The following is a 21,097-nucleotide window of genomic DNA, read 5'->3' as shown; positions in this document are numbered from 1 at the left end:
CAAGATGACAGATGTGCAGGTTAATCTGCTCCCGTAAGAGAGCAGAGTTGTGTCCCAGCTTGCCCCGTTGCGCACAGCTTTGAAAGGTGTTTGGGCTAAAAAAGGGTGTAAGGATGAAAAAAAAAAGGTGTTTTTGTGAACACCCTCAAAAAAATGTGTGGGCAGCGCAGCTACGCGTATAAACGCGGATCGGCTGAGTGGACAGAATGACAAACATTCAACACGCACCAGTCACACTTGGAGCACAACTGAATTGCTCGGCTTTCCGTCCGACATTTTCCTCGGTGTATTTCATGTAAGCATGCACCCATCACCGGTTGCCGGTTTATGCGTACACGGGTTGCGAATGAAAAGGGGGGGCGGGGGTGCATGCACGCTTCATGCCACTCCCGGTGTGCTGGTGGGCATAGGCGTCCGCACAGGAGAGGGGGGGTGGGCGCCAAATTTGCCCCATACCTTGCCGATGTTACACATGAAAGTAAAAACTTCTGCGCAGAAGTATTTTGCATGTGTTGCAAATCCATCGCATTGAGATAAAAAAAAAATATGACCATTCCTCGTCTTTGCACTGCTTTCGCACCGCTTCAGTGGGAAGAGGTCTGGAGTTGCTAAGGGGGGGGGGGGGGGGGGGCGCTGCGGTAAGACTTCGCCCCCCCCCCCCCCCCACCCCTGATCGAGAACCCTGTGCACGCCTATGCTGGTGGGAGATTTAAACATGGAGGTCTCACAGCTCAATACGCCCTGTCAGCTAACTTCCGTAATCGCGTGGTTTGGGTCTGGGTTGGTCTGTTACACGGACAGCAAGATGCCTACGAAGGGGGAGGGAAACGTACGGCCACATGTTTGTCCGCTAGAATAGAGCTCGAGGCCTTCCACGTTTTATTAAAACTCGCTATGGGACGAACGAATGTCGTTCGCTTGGAGTAAGAAGAGCAGGAATTGAAGTAGCGTCGGCTCGAACAAAAGCGTGAATGGGCTTGAAAACAACGAAAAGCCGCTGCTGCCGCCGTTGCTACCACAAGTTCCAGATCGTCGAGTAGCCGCGAGTGCCTCCTGGATGAACAGAAACTTTACCGCTCTGAATACCGACGTGAGCCAATATTACTTGTTCAGCTTAAAGGGGTTTCAGAGCGACATTTTCGACAGTGCCTTTCACTTCCAAGAACGCACACGTACATAACCTGTTGCCGATTTATGTGCACACGGACTGGAAGTGGAGGGAGCGGAGCGGGGTGCCTGCCCGTGCAGCTGTAAGTTTCCTGTACTTACTGATGACATGTACTGGCGGGAGGTTTAAACACGGACGTCAAACAGCCCAATGTGTCCTGTCCGGTGTCCTCAGTGGTTGAGCCGATTGGGTTGGTGTGTAATAGCAACAGTAAGATGCCTAGGGAGGGAAACAGACAGCTCCATGTTTGTCTGTTAGAATAAAGCTCGGGTCCTTCCAAATTTCATTCTTCTGTTGGGCTAGAAAGTATCATCATCACTGTGGAAGAACGTCCAGGGAGGCAAGGGAGGAGGCCGTCGTCGATAAAAAGCAGATATATTCACACTATTTACAGAGAACCGTTCAACGCTCAGCCATCTTGTCGCCTCGCCTGGTCGTCTTCCTCTTCATCTCTGGGTCTGTTGCGCGCGCTGCTTGCGTCGTCCTTATCGTCGTCGAAAGTTCCAACAATCACCATCATCATCACCAGCCTATCTACGCCCACTGCAGGCCCGAGGCCCCTCCCATTAATATCCAATTATCCCGGTCCTGTGCTAAGTTGCGACGAGTTTATCCGCGCAGAATTCTTGATCTCATCTGCCCATCTAACTTTCTGCCACCCCCTGCTACGCTTGCCTTCTCTAACGATCCACTCTGTTACCCTCAATGACCAACGGTCATCTTGCCTTCGCATTACATGCCCTGCCCACTAGAAAGTATTCTGAGTCGCAAATTACAAATAAACGTGTTTTGTTTCGTGCTCTCCGTGGACTGCGTCCAGTTTCGCAGGTAATCTTTCTCCACAGAATGGACGGGAAGTAACTGTTATTACTGGGTAGTCATTTGTTTTGAAACTATGAATATAACCAAGAGCACAGAGGTATTCTGAACTAATCAACCACTCATAAAAAGCATACTTAGGTGTCTTTCCCACGCATGGTTTGGCCAGGACTGTGTTTGGACTTCGCCCATGCGCACGTCTGCGTGTCTTGCGGAACCTATCAGAAACAGTAGTCATGACAAAGTGAACAGGTTGAGGGACACGAGGCGACTCCCTTTCAAGAGCACCCATGCGTGCATACCCCATGGTTCCCACCTACCAGCTCTGAAGCAGGACAACTTTCAGCATATCATCTGTGCGCACATTCAGCAAATAAAAGCAAATACAGCATTTACAGATGTATAGGCGGGAAAGATATGTCTACGCGTCTACACTTACATATGACACTGACCAGGGGCGTATTCGCACTGGCTCCTGTCGTGTGGGGGTGAATACCTTCGACTACGGCAGAAGACCTTGGTAGGGCCAGTTTCAAATTGGCGCTTGGAGGAGGGGAACGGCGATTCACCCCCTGGGTTCGGCCACTGGCACAGTCTTTGTTCTGGTAGTCCTTTCTCGGTGGCATGTACTGTTCTCTATTCAGCTCCTTTCAAATTACAAAACGGTACCACGTAAGAAAATGTGCGCGTTCTGCGTGCACTACTTGCAGATCATCGAATAAATTCCCCGAAATTTAGCAATTCATGATTTAATAATCGCTTTACTGAATGACTGCAATGAGTATTAACAAATGGTATCCCCGACGTAAGACCTTCCCCATCCCGCCAGCACACGTGGCATTGAAAAGTACCGCTTGCCCGCAAAAAGGGCGTCAGGAGCGCAGAGGCGGCCTCGAGAAATATCAAGCGCTTCCACATTCAAAGTGTTCAATCCAATTGGATCAAAGATTAAGAATGGAGACGCTACGTCCTCCTTGAAGCAATACAATCACATTTTTCGGGGTTTCGTGGAACATCTCGCACTATTCTGACATTATTGTTGAGACCGGAATTTATCAAACGGGTGAAAGGCCGGGTAGATTGTAAAAAGAAACATTTATGTACCATTTTTTTGTGAAAAAGTAAATATAATAGATGTTTTGAAGAAAACTCTCCAAATTTAAATAAGGCGTGACTGAGCGCAAACTCATGGGCGTACAAGGGCCCTTGAAGCCTGTTTTTTCCCCCTCCGGGCTGCAAAAACGGGACGTAATGTAGGGCGCTTCTAAAATCGCTTGTGGAAGAGACGCCGAATGCGGTCGGGGAGTGACCCTAATTCAACGGACCCCTTCGTTTGGGCCCGCTTTGCCGCGGCCCGACAGAAAAACAGAAAAAAAGGCTGCCTGTTTTCCTCGTCACTCTATTTTAAAGCGAAGCTCTACTACTTTCGTCCAGCGGTTTCGCGGAGGATACGCAAGGTGACCTTAGCCCTGGCGACACACCCCTCAAAGCGCATCGCGTTATTCGCCGGGCACGCTTTCGGCGCTGCGCACAAGGCCCCATTTTAAGTCGTTCTGCACAGATCGCGGCCACTCCAGTCGCGGAGCCGACGAAGCGGCCGCTCAGCTGATCGGCAGCCGACGAAACCCGCAGTCTCCCATGCATGCGCCGCTGGGGCGTCTCGGGCTATGTGACTCATCTTGCGCCGCGTCCGCCATGACAAACGCCGTGTTCGCCGGGAATGAAATCCGGGTGGGGCCTCCTCCTGTAAGCGTTGCACGGGACCGAACGGCTTTAAGCCATGGTCGGCAATACACTCACATCAAAGGTTAACCAAGCGAAACCAAGACTCAAATAGACTACGCCAAGCTTTTGCTTTGCATATCAAAGGTTAGCTGTGCTAAGCAGCTTCTATTTTTCGGTATTCGTACTAGCGTAACAACACGATTTGCACACCCAAAGTATTCTCTCGAGAATTTCTACAATTAGTATACATGTACTGTAATGAACAAAAAAAAAAAACAATTGTCTACGTTCGCTCGTTAAAACGGTTATTGTTGCTACGGGGCGACAGGACACAGGACATGAACCGCGAGCGAGGCGAACGATGTATTTTCAGCGTTTACACTGCCGTCATTACGGAGCCCGCGCTGGATGCGCGCAAACAGCTTCGTCGTCGAATGATTGAAGCCGCTGCGGTTTGCGCTAGTACTCTCTTCTTCCTATTATCGTGACAATAAAAATGCCAAAACATTAACTGCCCGCATCAAGCGAAAATGCGACATCCGGCGTCACTTCACGATGGTCCGAAAAATGACCTAGAGTGCGGGCGGAATAAACCTAAAGAAAATAAAATTAAGTGGGTCTGGGGTTTGAACCCAGAACGGACCTACACAGTGCGTTTCCAATACGCATTCCGAGCCTTTCTTTCGGAAAACAATGTGTATCCAGTGAATGCGCTGCAGTCTTCTTCTTTGAAGCGTTTGCCCAAGACATCTATTGGGGCCTTCAGGAGTAATTTGACCATGCTAATTCTAGAAGCACAGAGAGGGTTTACGCTAATAGCGAATATGTAAGCCTCACAAGGGCGAACGAGGGAAAAAATAACCGCCCGTGAGTACAGGGCAGAATTAATAAGAAAGCCAAAGACAAAACGAGAATGACGGAACGTGGAAAGGACCACGACGGTGGCTGTAAGAGGACGCAGTCACGCCGTTGTTGGCCTACAGGAGTATTTGATCATACGGGAGTAGTAAGTCGTGTTTACGCTAAGGACGTAGGTGTGTTGCAAAAAGGGCCACTGAGCAATTTTTTACAGACCTCTTTACAAAGAGAAAAAAACGATGCAATCGGAAAAAAGCTAATGAGGATCACACAGATTGAAATAAAAGGTAATGCTTTCGCAATACCACACGTAAGCAGGGGTGTCTCCCTGAATTTTCTTATAACCGTTTCGCTAATCAATAAACACACAAAATATAGTGCCGTATGGTTGGCGCGGTCTTTTTTTATTGTTAGTTTGGCATAAAAAATTCAACACTACCAGCTTTTATAGGGGCGATCGAAGCCCCTTAGGGGCTCGGGCTGTCGGCGTCTCCTGTCGTCGTCGTCGTCGTCGTTTCTTGTAGACCCGGTACTAACGCACGGGGCACTCGTTTTCCTACGCCTCGCGCTAGAACTCTTCGTGCTTCAAAGACCCGACAAAGCTGTATACCTCAACCACCCAACGGTTTCATCTCTACGGGCAAAAACGCCAAGGCTCCAAGAATACTTATACACTGCATGCTTCTTCGCAGCCTAAAAGTTTTACGTTAGTGGAGTTGTCCCGGTTTTTTTTTTTTTTTTTTGGGCCATGCAACTTCCCCACAGATGTACGCAGGGCGTTGCGAGTGCGTCTAAGTTCCAGTTTCGTTATCGGGATGAACTGAAATATGCACTGGATTCACTTGCCTCTTGTTTTTTTTCCACAGAATGGTTCCGATGCACGAATGGTAGCAAAAGGCTCAAACCCTCTCACCCCAGGATACCGGGTGAGTATATCATTACCTTTATCTTTGGCGCCAAGGAGACACTGAAAGCTGAATGTTTGTTTTGTTATCGATCAACTGAAAGATCGCATCTTCCGTGGCTATGTAACTTTTTTTCCCCTGGTTGGCGATGGATGCTTTATGCGTTTAGAGCCCGTGGCACTTTATTTTGTGAAATTTCACTGTGGAGGGAGTTTTATTTTTTTTTTCCAACTGATCCAACTCACCACTGCTCGCTGCGCATGTGCCGCGCATATTGCAAGACAAGTGTTTCAATTTTTTAAACAACTACCCAAACCGCTACCGCTCAGTGACTAGATCGACTCGCGTTTATTTATTATACTTGGTTAATCGTATCCTTCAATCGTACGCTCGCTTTGCTTTCTGAAATTATATTGCGTCGGGCATTATTTTAAAGAGAAAGCCCGCAGGGCCCTTTTCAGCGGGAAACAAACGTTGTCACTGCGGTCCCGTACAGAAAATGGCCGCCACTTTTAAGAGTAAATAAGAAACACATTCGAGCTCGTACGGGAGTCGAACCCGCGTCTTCAGAGCAGCAGCCAAGGGAGTTACCACCACGCTACCTTAGCAGGCTGGCAGCGGCGGAACAAAAGTTTTCCTAGTGCGGACTGCGCTGAAGTCATTGCGTGTGACAGGGGAACGTGATGCCGTGTGAGTAGAACAGGAGCGTCTTAGCCACGGAGAACTGGGGAAGCCGTGTAGTGGGGTTGCACCAGTCTTCCCTTCGGAGTAATTGCGCCAAAACATGGAGACGCGAAAGCAAAGAAAGTGGCGCGAACACTATGTAGCCGTAAAGAAGTTGATTGATTGATTGATTGATTGATTGATTGATTGATTGATTGATTGATTGATTGATTGATTGATTGATTGATTGATTGATTGATGGATGGATGATGTTGCAATTAGGCGGCCTCTAGACGTTATAGGAGCGTTTTCGCCCATTTGTTCGACATGCATTCAATTTCTCGCCTTCAGAAGAGAGAAAAATAAACTTGGCGCAGCTTGCACTCGTAGTACAAGGCTGGAGAAATAGCGGAGCTGGTGGCACCACCTAGCTTATTCTTGGTTCGGCCAAGTTTTCTGCTTGGTTAAGCTTCGAGACTCGGTCAAGTCTTCTGCGTGGTGTAGTCGTTAGCCTTCGAAAGAGCAATGAGCACACGGTCCTTAAAGTATGTACAATGTACGCGAGCTCATAACTCCGGATCTTCTGCAACTCGCTGACGTTTCGCCGCCGCTTCACCGGCGCGATATTCAAGATTGGGGCGAAGTCATCGCATCCGTTGTCGAGTAGCGGCGCAGCGGCTTTCGCGCCGAGCTTTCTCTTCTTCGGAAGTGACGCTCTTGATCTGTCCCCCCGCCTCTCCCGTCGTCGGAGACGCGGCTTTTGCACCCCTCAGAGATTTCCGAACTTGTCGCTGAAAGTTCTCTACTGGCAGGCCTGATCGTTTTGTCAGCAGGCATTTACATCTCTTCCAAGGTGAATCGCGTTGGCACACGCGCTTCGCGAACTCGGTGTCTGCTTCCCACGTGAGGCGATAAACGCACGTGAACTGGCAAGAAGAGCACACGTGAGATCACGCCATGAACGCTGGGCAGAGTGTTGTCGAAGTTCGAGCGGTGCCTGCACGCGCGATGACGCCATACCTAGGCGGGTGCCCTGCCCTTGGCTCCGTTTATGCAGCTGCGTGAAGGTCGTGCCGGGCGCCTCGCGTAGGAGGAATTTTTTTCTTTGTATATTTTTTGCTAACGCCGTGCGCTCCGCGGCGTTCACAGCTTTGCGGTTAAAAGAACCGTTAGCTGGGGATACGTGGTGCCTGTCTGCCGGAAGACCGGCCGCTCCTGTACGCATCGAATCTGGCAATAGAATTTGCCGCGCCACCTCGGAAGCCAGATCACTGGGACGCACATGTGTTTGCTGCTTCAGTGCAGCGCGGTTGACAATAAAATCGTGAGGCGATGTGGCGGCGCTCTGGCGTAGTTTCACGTTCTCGTTCTTGATCGTTCTCGTTCTTGATCGCAGTTCTTCCGGAAGATGGCCCTGGCCAGGGCCCACCCACGCCCAGAGTACCGGCTCGACGCAGACGCTGAAGCCACAATGGAGCAGATCTACCTCACCGCCGTGGCCCAGGTGCGCATCATGGTCGAGCCGCCTCTTCGGCGCCGCCTGACACTGCTTAACGTTACGTTAAGCAGTTTTACGTTAGACAGTTCTGCATTACGTCAGAGGGGCTGACATAACATTAGCAGATGACGTTAACTGCTTAACGTTACATTAGAACAGCTGGAATCATTGCAATGACGTGAACACGTTCGTAATGGGGCATTTAACCTTCTTGGAATTTTTAATACACAAGCATTCTTTGGCAAGAGCCCCACCGAAATAGCTTGAATCCCTATATTAGCAAAATCAGTCCATTAACACCTTTAAAGGGGCCATGCAGACGAAACACAAGTTTGCTTCATTCGAATGATTGCCTCATTAGAATCATGCTGACACCACTTTTAACGCACGCATTGCTCAAGTAAGCTATATAATTAGGAAAAAAATGGAGTGACCGTGCGACCCACTAGATTACAGCAGAACCTATGATGTTATATGTGCCTAGCTGTGCGATTGGCTGAGGCGGGCAAAAGCAAACGCATATTAAACACGGCTAATAAGCTTGCCGAACGACCCATTTGCGCTTAAATGTAATGCATTCATTTTACAGCAGTAAGAATCGTCCGGTAAAATGAAAGTTACGAAAATACACGCATGCATAGAAGTACCAGTGTGCACTGCTGTTGGTACTGGGTGCACTGTTTGTTTTAGCTGCACGGCATTGGACTTGCCTTACACGACACTGGCCGATTAGCGTAAGCCACGTTGTCTTACCTGACCCTGTTTGTCGAGGATGCCTTATGTTTCACGAAACGATTACTCTCTGCAGTAACAAAAACAAGCCAGGTGCAAATACGCTCAAAAACAAAACAACGGCGGAAAGCCGGTCCGTAAATGAGTATGGTAGCGCCATCTGGGAGGACTGATGGCAGGCAAGGCTGCAGAGCCACGGCCGGACTGGAGCAGCGGCGAGCGCGCACTTTCATACGGCCTGCGCACCCAAGAAGGAACCAATACAGCAGATTCTTTACAGTGGGGGCGCTTCGAACCAACCCTCTGCCCTTCCAACCCGCCTTTCTGTTAGTCGACGCATCGCCTCTGGCCGAGCAGCTGTGTGTTTTTGACAGTGCGCTTCGCTGCCGGCGGGCCGCTCAGCCCGACCGGAGCGTGAATAGCAGAATCACGTTTAGCTAAGCGATAACCCTATCTCCCTCGACGGGAAATCATTCGCGTCACTGGTCGTGCCCTGTGCCTGTGCAAACCAAGACATCATCCGAAAGGAAAAATAAAAAATAAGAAATGATATTTCAGTCACGGAAAGTGCCGTGTTTATTAGCGTGTCTCACCATTTTCATATAATACAGTCGCTGATAAGATATGAAGGCCTCGCATATTTTTCTTCATGTGCCCCGAGTTAAAATGTTTCTTTCAATTTTTTGATTAGGCGCTTGCGAGTGATAATGTTAGGCTGTTTGACCCAATTAGACCGAAAATTCAGAAGGGGGGAGGAGTCGCCTATTTTAATGACGCACATGTAAATTTACACGGACAGGTATCGCGTGTAGCCACGGCAGGGCTAGAGCTGTGGCAAGTGCGCGCGCGCCGCCGCTCTACCTACCCCGCGCGTGCTGTAGGTCAACCGGCGAGGGTTGGTCCGCAGCGACACGAACTAGCGGCGGTCAAAGGTGGGAACTATACCCGAAGCGCAGGCCGTATGAAAGTGCGCGCCCGCCGCTCCTCCAGCCCGGCCGTGGCAAGGGTTGGTCCGCAGCGCCACGAACTAGCGGCGGTGATAGGTGGGAACTATACGCGAAGCGCAGGCCGTATGAAAGTGCGCGCCCGCCGCTCCTCCAGCCCGGCCGATGGACGCAGTGGAAGTTCGTTTAGATACACGCACTTATGACTTCACTGCTGACGCGACGAAAACACACGATTTGGCGGGAGAATCAAAATTTTAACCTAAATTGATAAACTTCTCTGTGAATACGGCATCATTTGCTGCCCGACAAGCGCTGGGGAACTAGAACACGCGAAATGTTTCGAATAAAACAGGCTTGTATTTTGTCTCCATGGCCCCTTTAATCGCTGAAATAGCGCAAATGTAATGGATAGTGAAAATTTGTTTCAAGAAGAACAACGCATGGCACGATGCGCTAGCAATGCGTTTGTTAAGTTATGCCAACTTCAAAGCAACTCGGTGGGAAGCCGTGCGTAGGGATACCTTAGGCCTTCATTCTTTGACATGACATTGCCTCTGGTAAAATGTCTTCCCAGTAATGCGTTCGCGCCCAGCAGTAAAGATGTTTTTAAATGTGTTCGTTGTTTAGCAGAGCGGCTGGAAAAGAATGCTTCATTAGTGAAGAATTATCAAGATTTCTAGCATTCTTTTTTTTTTTTTGGCGTTCTTATAGATACGTAAATTCACTACAGTTTCCGAGTACGTTGCACAGTCCGTTATGCACGCACGTCTTGTTTATCGCCGCATTTATTCTTATTCTGTTTTTTTATTTGATATGGGCTGTAAACATAACAACTAAGTCGTGCTGGGAATACAAAACCTGGCCCTCATAATCTTCATATAAAGCAGCATTTTTACCTCTTTTTGTATCTTTAGCTGCAAAAACGGCATAATTGTAATCTGGCGCACCTTTTTTGAAAACATAACCTGCATCCGAGCCTGACATTCTACCTATTATCAGAAATGCACTGGGATGATGCCATAAACCTGTCATTTCGGATAGTACCATTCCGGGTGCCGTACATGCATTTCCTAGTTAGTTTAGCCAGCCGTAACCTGAGCTTGCTTATGAGAGTTATAGCGCGCGCTGCATTAACGTACCTAAAGCATACAAAACCACCAGAATTGGAATCACTTCCCTAATGGACCTGCAGTGGTTGAAAACCACGGTGTAGGAAAATATTCAACAGAAATAGCCGAAACCGACCTAAATAGGGAAAACCCGCAAAAACGTACAAGGGGCAGTATCTGAAACTGACCAAAAGGCCACGAAAATACCCGAAATACCATTTATAATGCATAAAAATGCCATAGATTCTATGCGGATAACAAATGTTAATATTAAAATATGACAAACTCTTGAAATAAAAAAAAAAGCGGTAACAGGATTTGAACCCGGGTTATGAAGTTTGCTTCGCAGGAGCGGAACTACTACACTGCGAGACCAAGCTGTTCTGAGCGATTAAATCGAGGGCCGCATGCACGTGGACATAGCTTCAAACATACCCCTATATGGCGCCATGTGTCGCTTGGATGTGCTGACTAGGAAACGCCTATATGCTTCCGGGAGTGGCAGGACCAAACACACCATGTCCGGTACCGTTGTTCTGCCGACGTGTCCGCGGCTATATTGTTTGTGCTCTTTGCTTGCAGACTTACTGCCGCTACAAGAAACTGGATACGACGTGAGTACCTTAAACGCTTTTCACCAGGCACGTCAAAATTGCCTCGAGCTCCAGCATTGTCATCGTACTTTTATTAAGGGCGAAACCCTTTAGGACTCCGCAATGTCCGTGCCGATGTCTGGAGTTGTCCGTGCTCAAGGGGCTTTACGTGCGCACAGCATTGTCCGCCATCTATCGAGAGCGGCGCACACTGTAGTACCATCCGCGCGCCATCTGGGGAGAGCAGTAGCAAAGAGCGCGAATTTCAAAAGGTACAAAACGCAAAAATACAGCAAAAATTCTAAACTATCTAACGATAATTCGCGGAAAAAGACGCCGTGAACGATGCCGAGGGTGAGAAGTACTAGGACGCGAATTGTCTTTCGTGTGGTGCTTGTCATTTACAGTGCATTTACTGCACCTCAAAATCACTTAAAACTCAGAGTGCATCAGCACGCATGGACGATGACGCTCATAACACAGGCAATACACAACTTGCGTCCCAGTGCTTCGCACCCTCGGCATCGTTCACGGCGTGGAGATGTGTGATTTTTAAAAAAGATGATGGCGTCATATTGGCAGTTATAAGTAGGACGTTCTGCTCGTAATCTTGGTGCATTTTTTTCTGACGTGTGGTTATTTATATGCGCTTTCCACGGGTCGTGTATTACTGTTAAACATTCAGAGTGACAGGAAAAAGAGGACATCGACGAACCTATAGCAGGAACTGATCTGGCACGGGGGACCACAGAGTTTCATACAATAGAGGAATCTGGCGCCAGTGTTAACGCGAACTTTACGCCAGCGCTCACGCTCCGATTGGAACGATTAGTGTAAGTGGAACCAGATTGCGTGGGTCCGAAAAGTGACTACAGCTGCGCTTATTGCATTTATAACAAAAAAAAATAACTGGCGCGGTTTGCTGTTTACAACTCACACTGTGCAAAAAAAGTTAGTTGTTCACAAATTACACTGGGCACATGAATTGATAAACCACCCGACTCGCAGGTTGAGTTATTAAAAATTTCCATTCAGCGCGGCGCTCGCGCGCGTGCGACGTTCAGTTTAGAGAGAAACTTATTTCAGAACGCTTTTTCCCGCCATGTTCATGCAAGCCCACGACGAAAACGAAACTGGCTGCACGACCTAATCCGTAGTACTTCCGCGAGCCACCGAGTGTCAATTCGAATCCGCTTCTAACAAGAGGTCCCACTACAGTGTTTACTTTGGGACCTCTTTCTGTATATTGTGTTGTACGACATTCACCAGGATCTAATAAACCTTGTTTCAATTCAATTCAATTCAATTCAATTCTAACCAAGTGCATCGCGGCATACGATCGTAGCGCCATATTTCTCTCTAGGAATTGAGTTAAACCCTACGCGTGGGACCACGGGGCGGGTGCTGTCATCATCATTCCAATTAGAAGATACCCCTGTGGACGCAAAAAAAGTGGACCTCTGTCTGCCTCATCAAATCTGAAATGACCCGATCTTATCTCAATCTGTCTTCAACATTTTGATTCCGTGACCAGGATGCGCAAATGTACGTTTAAGACCCAGCCGAACAGCGAGCCTCCTGAAGAGAAACAGACCTGCAAAGACCAGCCGATCAGGACCAGCGAACCTGTTGTCTGCAGAACCGGACATTTTCCATCGGTCGACTGAAACAAAAGCCTGCGCACCTTTTAAAGCTTGAAGGAGCCATGCACACAAAATACAAGTTTGTTTTATTCGAAACAATTCGTGTTCAGCTCTTGTCCAGAAGCAAACGATGCTCTATTCACTGCGAAATTAAAAAAAAAAGTTAAAATTTTAATTCTCCCGACAAATCATGTGTTTTAACGGCATTTGCAATGCCATCATAGAACGGGTCTTCAAGCTAAACTTGGTGTGAAGCGGAGACTTGTTTACCGTTAGTCAACCTAAATAGCGCCACCTACCGCAAGGGGGCGTTTTCTGTCTTTGCTTTTTTTTTATCATATTTGTCCCTGGATTATAATTGTTCAGGGAGAAAGTAATCGTTTTCTGGAGCATGGTGCTCGCTCGACAAATATGGTCCCGTAACACGCCGTCGCTTACGCCAATCGGCCAGTGTCGTCTGAAACAACCCCAAAGAGCCGCAGTGCTGTGCAGCTAAAACAAGCATAGTGCGCGCAGTACCAACAGCAGTACGCATCGGTACATCTATGTTTGCGTGTAGTTTCGTAACTTGCACGGTTTATCCCACCATTATTATTGCTATAAAAAGAATGTGCCCTAAATTTAAGCGCAAATAGCTCGTTCGGCAAGCTTATACGCTCTGCCTGATTGGCGTTTGCTTTTACCCCGACCTCAGCCATTTGCAGAGGTGGCGCGTATGACATCCTAGGTTCTGTTGGGGGAAATGAGCGAGTGGGTTGCATGGCCATTCCCTTTTTCCCTAAGTTAGCTTATATAGCTTATTTGAGTGAAGTGTACGGTAATAATGGTGTCAGGAGGATTCTAACGAGGCAATGTTTCGAATGAAGCAAACTTGTGTTTTTTCTGCATGGCCGCTTTATTGAAGTGTCACTTCTCACGTTAGACGGAAAAATTTGAACAGCTTGTTGCGGATGATGACTTGGACGAAGAAATGAACACAGTAAGTCGCTATCAGGAGTCGACTGCTGCCACGCAGTTTCGTGCTTAACGACTTCTATCGAATGTTATGCCCACCACGCAAACGTCAGGTGCTCGCATGCGAACGGTGCGCTGACACCCGGACGAGCACAAATGAGGCTGTCAAAACTAAAACTGACCAAGTAGATTCAAATTGCTCCCTCGTGGGACGATATTAAATCTACGATTCACAGAAACGACGCGCTCGCAGGCGTGGATAAAATGAAGTACTTGCGGAGCTATCTTGAATGAAAAGCCGGGAATATCGTCAGTCGAATATCAACTACAAATAAAAGCTACTGAACCACGATGGCCCTGCTGAACAGCAGAGATTTGATACGACCACATGAGCACGCTGCGAAATCACAGAAAAGGTGAGCAGTGTGATAATTTGGGAAGGCCTTCAGAAATTGCAAGAAGATTCACAACTTATCTTCGACCTTTAAAGACTCCTCTGGGTGTCGCCATTGAGGCTCATAGTGTCCTACTGAAGACAGCAGTACTCCACTTCTTGCCAAATGAGCTTGTACTGAAGTGGACTCATCACCCGCTCACGGAAGCATCAACGCAATGGCAAGGGGACGACTGGACAATTTCTCTTCTCTTCTACACATCATAAATGTAGAAGTAAGGAGCCTAGAATCTGCACAGGTGATGACCTCAAGCACCATTCGTATAAGTCATCACAGAAAATACAAAACAGTGCCCGCTTTCAAGGTTTAGGTGCCTATTCTGGCCATGCATCGGTTTTCTGACCCCGGCTTTTTTTTCCGAAAGAAAATACCTGCGACAGATACCTGCATGTCAGCTGAATACCGAAGAAAAGGAGAGACAGACTGCAAAAAAACTGGGACGCTGCTTGCGTGAACAGGGATGGAGTGCGGGAAGATTCCGTTGCATAAAGTGCAGTGGACACCGCATCTCATCGATGTGCTTCTTCAACTGGAAACGTGTGATACCAGATAAGGTAACCACCGTTCCCAGCTGGGCGATCGACCAGACAGAAGGCACTATTCATTTGCTGACAGCGATTGATTGGGTCAAAGGAGCAGGAACCGAACCTTTTGTGGGGGTCCTTTTTCATGAAGCCAGTGGGCATAGTTTATTACAAAAGCACAATCGAAAAGACTGCGAACTGAATCGATCAGCTATAGAGTGATTTAGAGATTCGCAAGCATTGAATTTCATCGAAAAAAGGCACTGAAAAATGCGAGTCACTTTGCACAGTCAATGCGCCAACCGACCATTGCAAATCGAAGCACTTGTGTGCCACAAATATGTAAAACCCCTTTCGTCCAGCAGACAGCAACGCTTTTGGACAAATGAAGGATGGCCACCTTCGACGTCGAGCCTGACCCAGGAATTAGCATTCTTATTGGAGCAGACGTTTCAAGTCGACGTTTGTCACCGCAGAGATCAAGCATCTGAACGGCTCCCCGACTGCTGCAAGCACCGCTGTCGGGTGGACTCTTCACATGGACAGTAACCAAAGTGGTCAACATCAGCTTGGAAAAAGTAAATAGCATCCACCTATTCACCGAATCGCAAGGTGTCTCATCTTTGCAGAACGGGGCACCAGCGGCCCCGAAACAGATTGTAGTGCGCAACCGATGCCGATGGCACCAATACAGATAACAGCAATACTGAATGTCGAGGGACCTCCTCCAGTCATGATACGTTAGGCACAACGGTCAGAGGATGTTTGCCGAATGCATCATAGAGCCAGCCTGGTGTATGGAGGCGTGCGCAATATGTCGGTCGAAGTGCAGGCACTTACGCATGAGACAGCGCGCAGGCTGGAGCTTTAATTTTAAGAGAGATCTGCAGAAAATGAACGAGAATTGACGCTACAGTAAACACTATTTCGGAAGAAGAAGAAGAAGAAACTATATTTAAAAGTCGTTCATTTCGGACCTGTGTGGTCATGTGAAAGGGAACATGCCAGATGTGTTCGATGAGCTTGATTCCATCAAATATGAGATGATGGTGCATTAAGCCTCTACCACGGCGCTAGGAATGGAGGAGGATACCATGGAGAAAAGGATTGGAGGTACGGTCAGAAATCCTTTGAATCCTTGAAGGACATCCTTGAAGAGAATGGAAAGCTGAGCACAGTGGCTGACTTGAGTTCTATCGAGATCATAAAGCCTCTGCTGAAATTCAGAGAGTTATGTACTAGTGGGCAGCATTCTTATGCCGCTTGTCCTGAGTGTGAGTTCTTTACTGCCAAAGTTTTTGGTTTTTCTAGATCATGTCCGACCAATTATCTCCATTTACGCTGTTAACAATGATTAGGAGTGAAACATTCATGAAATTGTATTATTGTGGAAATTCCACGCGTTATACGCTTTGCGATTTTCCCACATTTTTTAAATATTTTTTTTATGTTTCAGTTTTTCAAAATTTCGCCCGACCGATTATCTCCATTTAAGGTATTATGATGAATATAGGTGAAACTTTCGCGAAATCTGTATTATTGTAGAAATGCCATCGTTATACATTTTGCCATTTTCCGTAATTCAGGGCGTTGCACGATTCGCCAGTTTCCGGAAGTACTTTTTTGTTTTCTAAAATTTTGCTCGACCATTTATCTCTATTTACGCTATTATACCGATTATAGGTGAACCTTTCGCGAAATCTGCATTTTTGTGGAAATGTAGGGCGTTACACGGGTCGCCAGTTTCCGTAATTATTTTATAATTTTATTATAGTTTTTAGTTTTGAAAATTTCGTTAGCTCAATTATCTCCATTTACGCTATTATACGATTACAGGTGTAACTTTCGCGAAATCTGAATTATGGTGGAAATGCAGGGCGGGACACGTTTCGCCGTTTTCCGTAATTTTTTGAAGTTTCTTATTTTAGTTTTTCAAAATTTCGTCTGACCAATTATCTCCATTTTCTTTATTTTTATGATTACATTTAGAACTTTTGCGAAATCTCCATTATTGTGGAAACGCAGGGCGTTTACATGATTCGCCAGTTTCCGGAATTTTTTTGTTTCGTTTTTTAAAATTTCGCCCGACCAACTATCTCCATTTAGGGTACTACAGCGATTATACGTGAAACTTTCGCGAAATCTGCATTATTGTGGAAATGTAGGGCGTTACACGGTGCGTCAGTTTCCGCAATATTTTTTTTTGTTGTTTTCTAAAATTTTGCTCGACAAGTAATCTCCATTTAGGGTACTATAGCGATTATAGGTGAAACTTTCGCAAAATCTGCATTATGGTGGAAATGCAGTGCATTACACGTTCGATATTGTCCTTAATTTCAGTATGTTTCTTATTTATTAGTTTTTCACTTTTGTTCGACCAGTTATATCTCCATTTACGCTATTATAACGATTACATGTGGAACTTTCGCGCAATCTGCATTACGGTGGGCATGCAGGGCGTTACAGGTTTCATCATTTTTCGTGATTTTTTTAGATGCAAGGCATCTCTTACACTCGGGCTGTCCCGCGTTGACCGGCGTAGTCCGCACTCCTCATTACGCATTCGCAAACTCTCCTCCGTTCTTCTCTCCGACAGCTGTGCGTTAGGCGCTCTCTCCGGCTCATTATCATAACAACAGCTGGCGCGCTTCGTATACGTTCGCATTTTCTCCGGCGCGCTTGTGCGCGCATGTGTGCGCATGCGCAACTTTCCTCCGCTGTCTCCTCTCCTTCAAGCGCGCATATAAAGCGGTGAGCACTCGGCGCCCGTTCAGTTAAGCGCGCGCTTTCGCTTGACACAGTTGCTCGACTCCGCTTGACTTTGCTCGTGCTTCGCTTGACGACGACGACTCCGTTGAATTTTCCGATGAAGGCGGTCTTTACGTACTTGTTTTTTAAGGTTCACTACACTTCAACCACATTTTGGTAACCAACATAACGGAAACGCGAATTGAGCCCCGTGAGATGCCTTGCATCACCCCAGGGTTCCCCTCGTGGGAAGGTGGCGGAATTTTTAAGTGCGAATGCACTTTATAAGCGACCCCGAACCTTCCGCCGTCCGCATAGCAACAGCTGCGGGTGCGCGCGCGCTTTTCGTCTTCCTTAGCAAAGGGGGAGATGGGCGCGCGCTGCCTGGCCGCTGACATGGCACATACCCACGTGGGAGATTGGCCAGGAATAAGTGCGAATGCACTTCTTAAGCGAGCCTGAATCGTCCGCCGCCGTAGTCCGCACAGCAACAGCTGCGGGTGCGCGCGCTCCTCGTCTTCCTTAGCAACGGGGGGAGATTTCCAACGCGTGAGGGCGCTCGCATAGCGCCTCCTCTCCCCCCTCGCCTACTCTCCTAAAGCCCCTTTACTACTCTCCAGCTCGCAACACCCTCTCTCGGCGCGCCAGCCAGGCCACTACACTATATATAAAAAAAACAGCATCCGGCGCCAGGTTTCGATCTGCGGACTTTGCGGCCGCAGCGCGACGCTCTACCGACTAAGCCACGGACGCGACGCTGATATCAGTGTTAGTAACGCGCCTTATATCTTTAACGCATTCAAACTACGTCAGCGGCGTGCGTTGGCGACTCAGCGGCGTTATAGCGGCTTGATAACTGCGTGGTGTACACGTGATACTACAAACCCGCTAGTTCTGCATTCTCTCACGTGACTGCGCCTCCTCTCCCTTCACTCCGGTCGGCGCTTCGCAGCTGCGGTGCGCTGCGGTGCGGTGCGCTCCTCCTCTCGAACATACACGTTAATTCACCAAGATTTCCGCAGAGGGACAAACGAGGCGTGTTAAGCCGAACGTGATCACGAGGGGGTGTTAATGTAACTAACGGGCAAAATGCCACCAAACTTCAACAAACTCCCCCTCATAGCATCACCCCGTGCTTCGCACTTCCTCATACTCCCCTTCGGGGAAATGCGGGGGAATTTTTCTGTTTTTTTTTTTGTTAGCTTTTCGAAATTTCGTGCAACCAGTTATCCTCATTTACGGTAGTATGGCGATTACAGGTGAAACTTTAGCGAAATCTACAGTGTTGTTGAAATGCTGGGCTTTACACGGCTCGCCATTTTCTGTAATTATTTTATATTTTTTTTTTTGTTTTTCAAAATTTTGTCCTACAAATTATCTTCATTCACGCTATTATAACGATTATGGGTGGAGCGTTCGCGAAATCTGCATTATGGTGAAATGCAGGGCGTTACATGTTTCTGCATTTTCCGTATTTTTTGTATTTTTCTTATTCTTTAGTTTTTCAGAATTTCGTGCAACCAGCTATCTCCATTTACGGTACTATAGCGATTACAGGTGTAACTTCCCCGATATTTTGCTTTTTTGTGGACATGCAGGGTGCTACACTGTTCTTGCTGTGGGGGTAAGGAATGCTACTTATTAATAAAGGACATTAATTATTGTGTGAATTTTTATTGTCTGTGTTATTGTGTGCAATGCTGCGATATGGTATTTCATTATTGTTAATAAGTGCCCTGTTTGTCAAATGTAGTTAGGTGCAGAGGCCCTTGTCAGGCTGCAAAGCCTATATAGCCTCTGCTCCCGTCCCTGTAAAGACTCAGGACAAATAAATTCTTCTTCTTCAGTAACCGAGGCATGAAAATCATGTCAGACATTGAGCAGACCCTCCTTCGGTACATAGCTGTAAGCTCGAAAGACCAAGAGAAGGCTTTCAGGCAGCAATACGAGATGCGGAACACGTGCTTGAAAGTGTCCAAAGAACTCAAGCCCACTTCAAGCCCAGGGACAGGGAACAAGGGGTCAGTGAGCTCCCGATCGAGCAGGACTATGACCGATTGAGCATGCCCAACGACACGTTGGGTAGTATAATAACGTCGATGGGACTGGACTCAAGGCTGTAGTGAAGGGCGCCGCAGATTCTGCAGGAAGTGACGTCTTCGACTGCGGAAGGGCACACCGCGCCTCCGAAGTGCAGGACCGAGATTCTCCACGAAAGGGTGCGCAACTTTGATGAGGGCATTCACGACTGGAAGAATAGTTCGTCGGGCACAAGAGATATAGAAGGATTTGAAGAAATCGTCGCCAAGGTCGCCAACCTGAAGACGAAACTCGATAACTTTGATGTCTGCAGGGTTATCTCCAAGGAACCAAGGATGCCCTGGGACCGATAATAACGACACTACAAAAGAGCTGGAAGAGCCCCGGACAAGCGTCTGGATTCGCTTTATACATGATGGCAAAGCGTCTGGATTCGCTTTATACATGATGGCAGCGCGAATGCCTCCAAGAATTTCGCAATGAACTTATTGCACATCAATGATGGACACTAATTACATTGGAAGGTGTCAATTTTGAAGATGAAGCACCGCAGGAAAAAAGGTGAAGAATGGCTCTTCTGTTAGTTTGTGTACTCAATTTTGCGCCGACCGATGCGCACTTTCTACACTACTCAGACACAAACATGGTTTCTGTATTACTGGCCGGCCCAGATCCTGTTACAAATTCAAAGCGACTGGGAAAAGAGCAAGATTACGAACTTATCAGGCACGGATATCACGCGTAGGGCGGGGGGCTGCTATCATGATCATTCGCCGATTCTCGCTGCTTATGAGGACGCAATAAAGTGGACCTCTATCTACGACTCCCGCGGCCGTGTCTTCATCAATTACTTCTCTTTGGGCTTAATTTATTATGTTCTTTATATTACTGCTGATGCTTAATTGAGGGGAAGCAGTCTGTGAATGTTTTATGTAGTTGCTACCCATACAGCGACACTCAATGTGTTCGATCTCCCTTAAGGCTTATTGAAAGACCGCGTTTGAAGCCCTCTGAAGTCCAAACGCATACTTCCGCTCGTGCGTTGTGCTGCTGGAGTGCAGCAGAGACAGTAAAACCAGAAAGTGATGCTCTAGCGGCCTTCGACGCCAACCATAACAAATGCTTTTCATTACTTTCGAAACTAAGTGCTTGCTCATGAAACGGCAATGCCCTGATCCGAAATGCTGGATATGCATTAATACCTGTGCTCTCCGAATTCGTATTTTGGCGCTGTCGATACTCCGAAAGCCCCCGGTGCGCTCACTCAGAATTCTAGTTACTGGTAGTCTTGCTTACGCAAATTTTGTTTACGTTTTCTCCTGCAGGATCAACCAGATGTTCCAGCATGACTTGTACTTCCAGAAGTCTTACTGCGCAAAGGGCGGGAAATTAAAGGTGGACCCGAATAAGGCGTGTTACATATGGCGAAGCACACGAAGGAACTACTGAGGTAGCCCAAGATTATGCCCAACGCAAGCGCACCGGCCAATAAAAGAGAAGGCAGCAGCAGACTTGCGGTGCTCATTTCATTTTACTTGACATAGAGGACGACGGGTGCACGGAGCTCCTCGAGGCTTTCATGGGGATGATTTCCTGAACAGTGCTCGGCAAGGTTAATATAAAATTTTGATCAAGCAACAAAGAACACAGACACGATGCACATGGAGTTACAAAGCTAAATGGTTGTCCTCAAATATCTTTTCTTAGCAAACCACT

General features: G+C 47.5%; 1 protein-coding gene across 1 annotated transcript in view; it reads left to right on the top strand.

The window, feature by feature from the left end:
* Positions 1–20,880, top strand: part of LOC144145501 (uncharacterized) — a 53,289-nt gene extending 32,409 nt beyond the window's left edge. Inside the window, exons 6-9 of the mRNA XM_077677153.1 lie at positions 5,437–5,496; positions 7,535–7,642; positions 11,007–11,038; positions 20,707–20,880. Of these exons, the coding sequence (XP_077533279.1) occupies positions 5,437–5,496; positions 7,535–7,642; positions 11,007–11,038; positions 20,707–20,830 (324 nt within the window). The 3' untranslated portion in view covers positions 20,831–20,880. The remainder of the gene's footprint in view (positions 1–5,436; positions 5,497–7,534; positions 7,643–11,006; positions 11,039–20,706) is intronic.
* The last annotated feature ends 217 nt before the right edge of the window (positions 20,881–21,097 follow it).

This window comes from Haemaphysalis longicornis, unplaced genomic scaffold (assembly GCF_048455015.1).
Source record: "Haemaphysalis longicornis isolate Haplotype H1 unplaced genomic scaffold, Haemaphysalis longicornis Haplotype H1 scaffold_7, whole genome shotgun sequence".
NCBI classification, from domain to species: domain Eukaryota; kingdom Metazoa; phylum Arthropoda; class Arachnida; order Ixodida; family Ixodidae; genus Haemaphysalis; species Haemaphysalis longicornis.
Note: the sequence above shows the minus strand (reverse complement) of the source record. Positions and strands in the feature narration are given on the sequence as shown.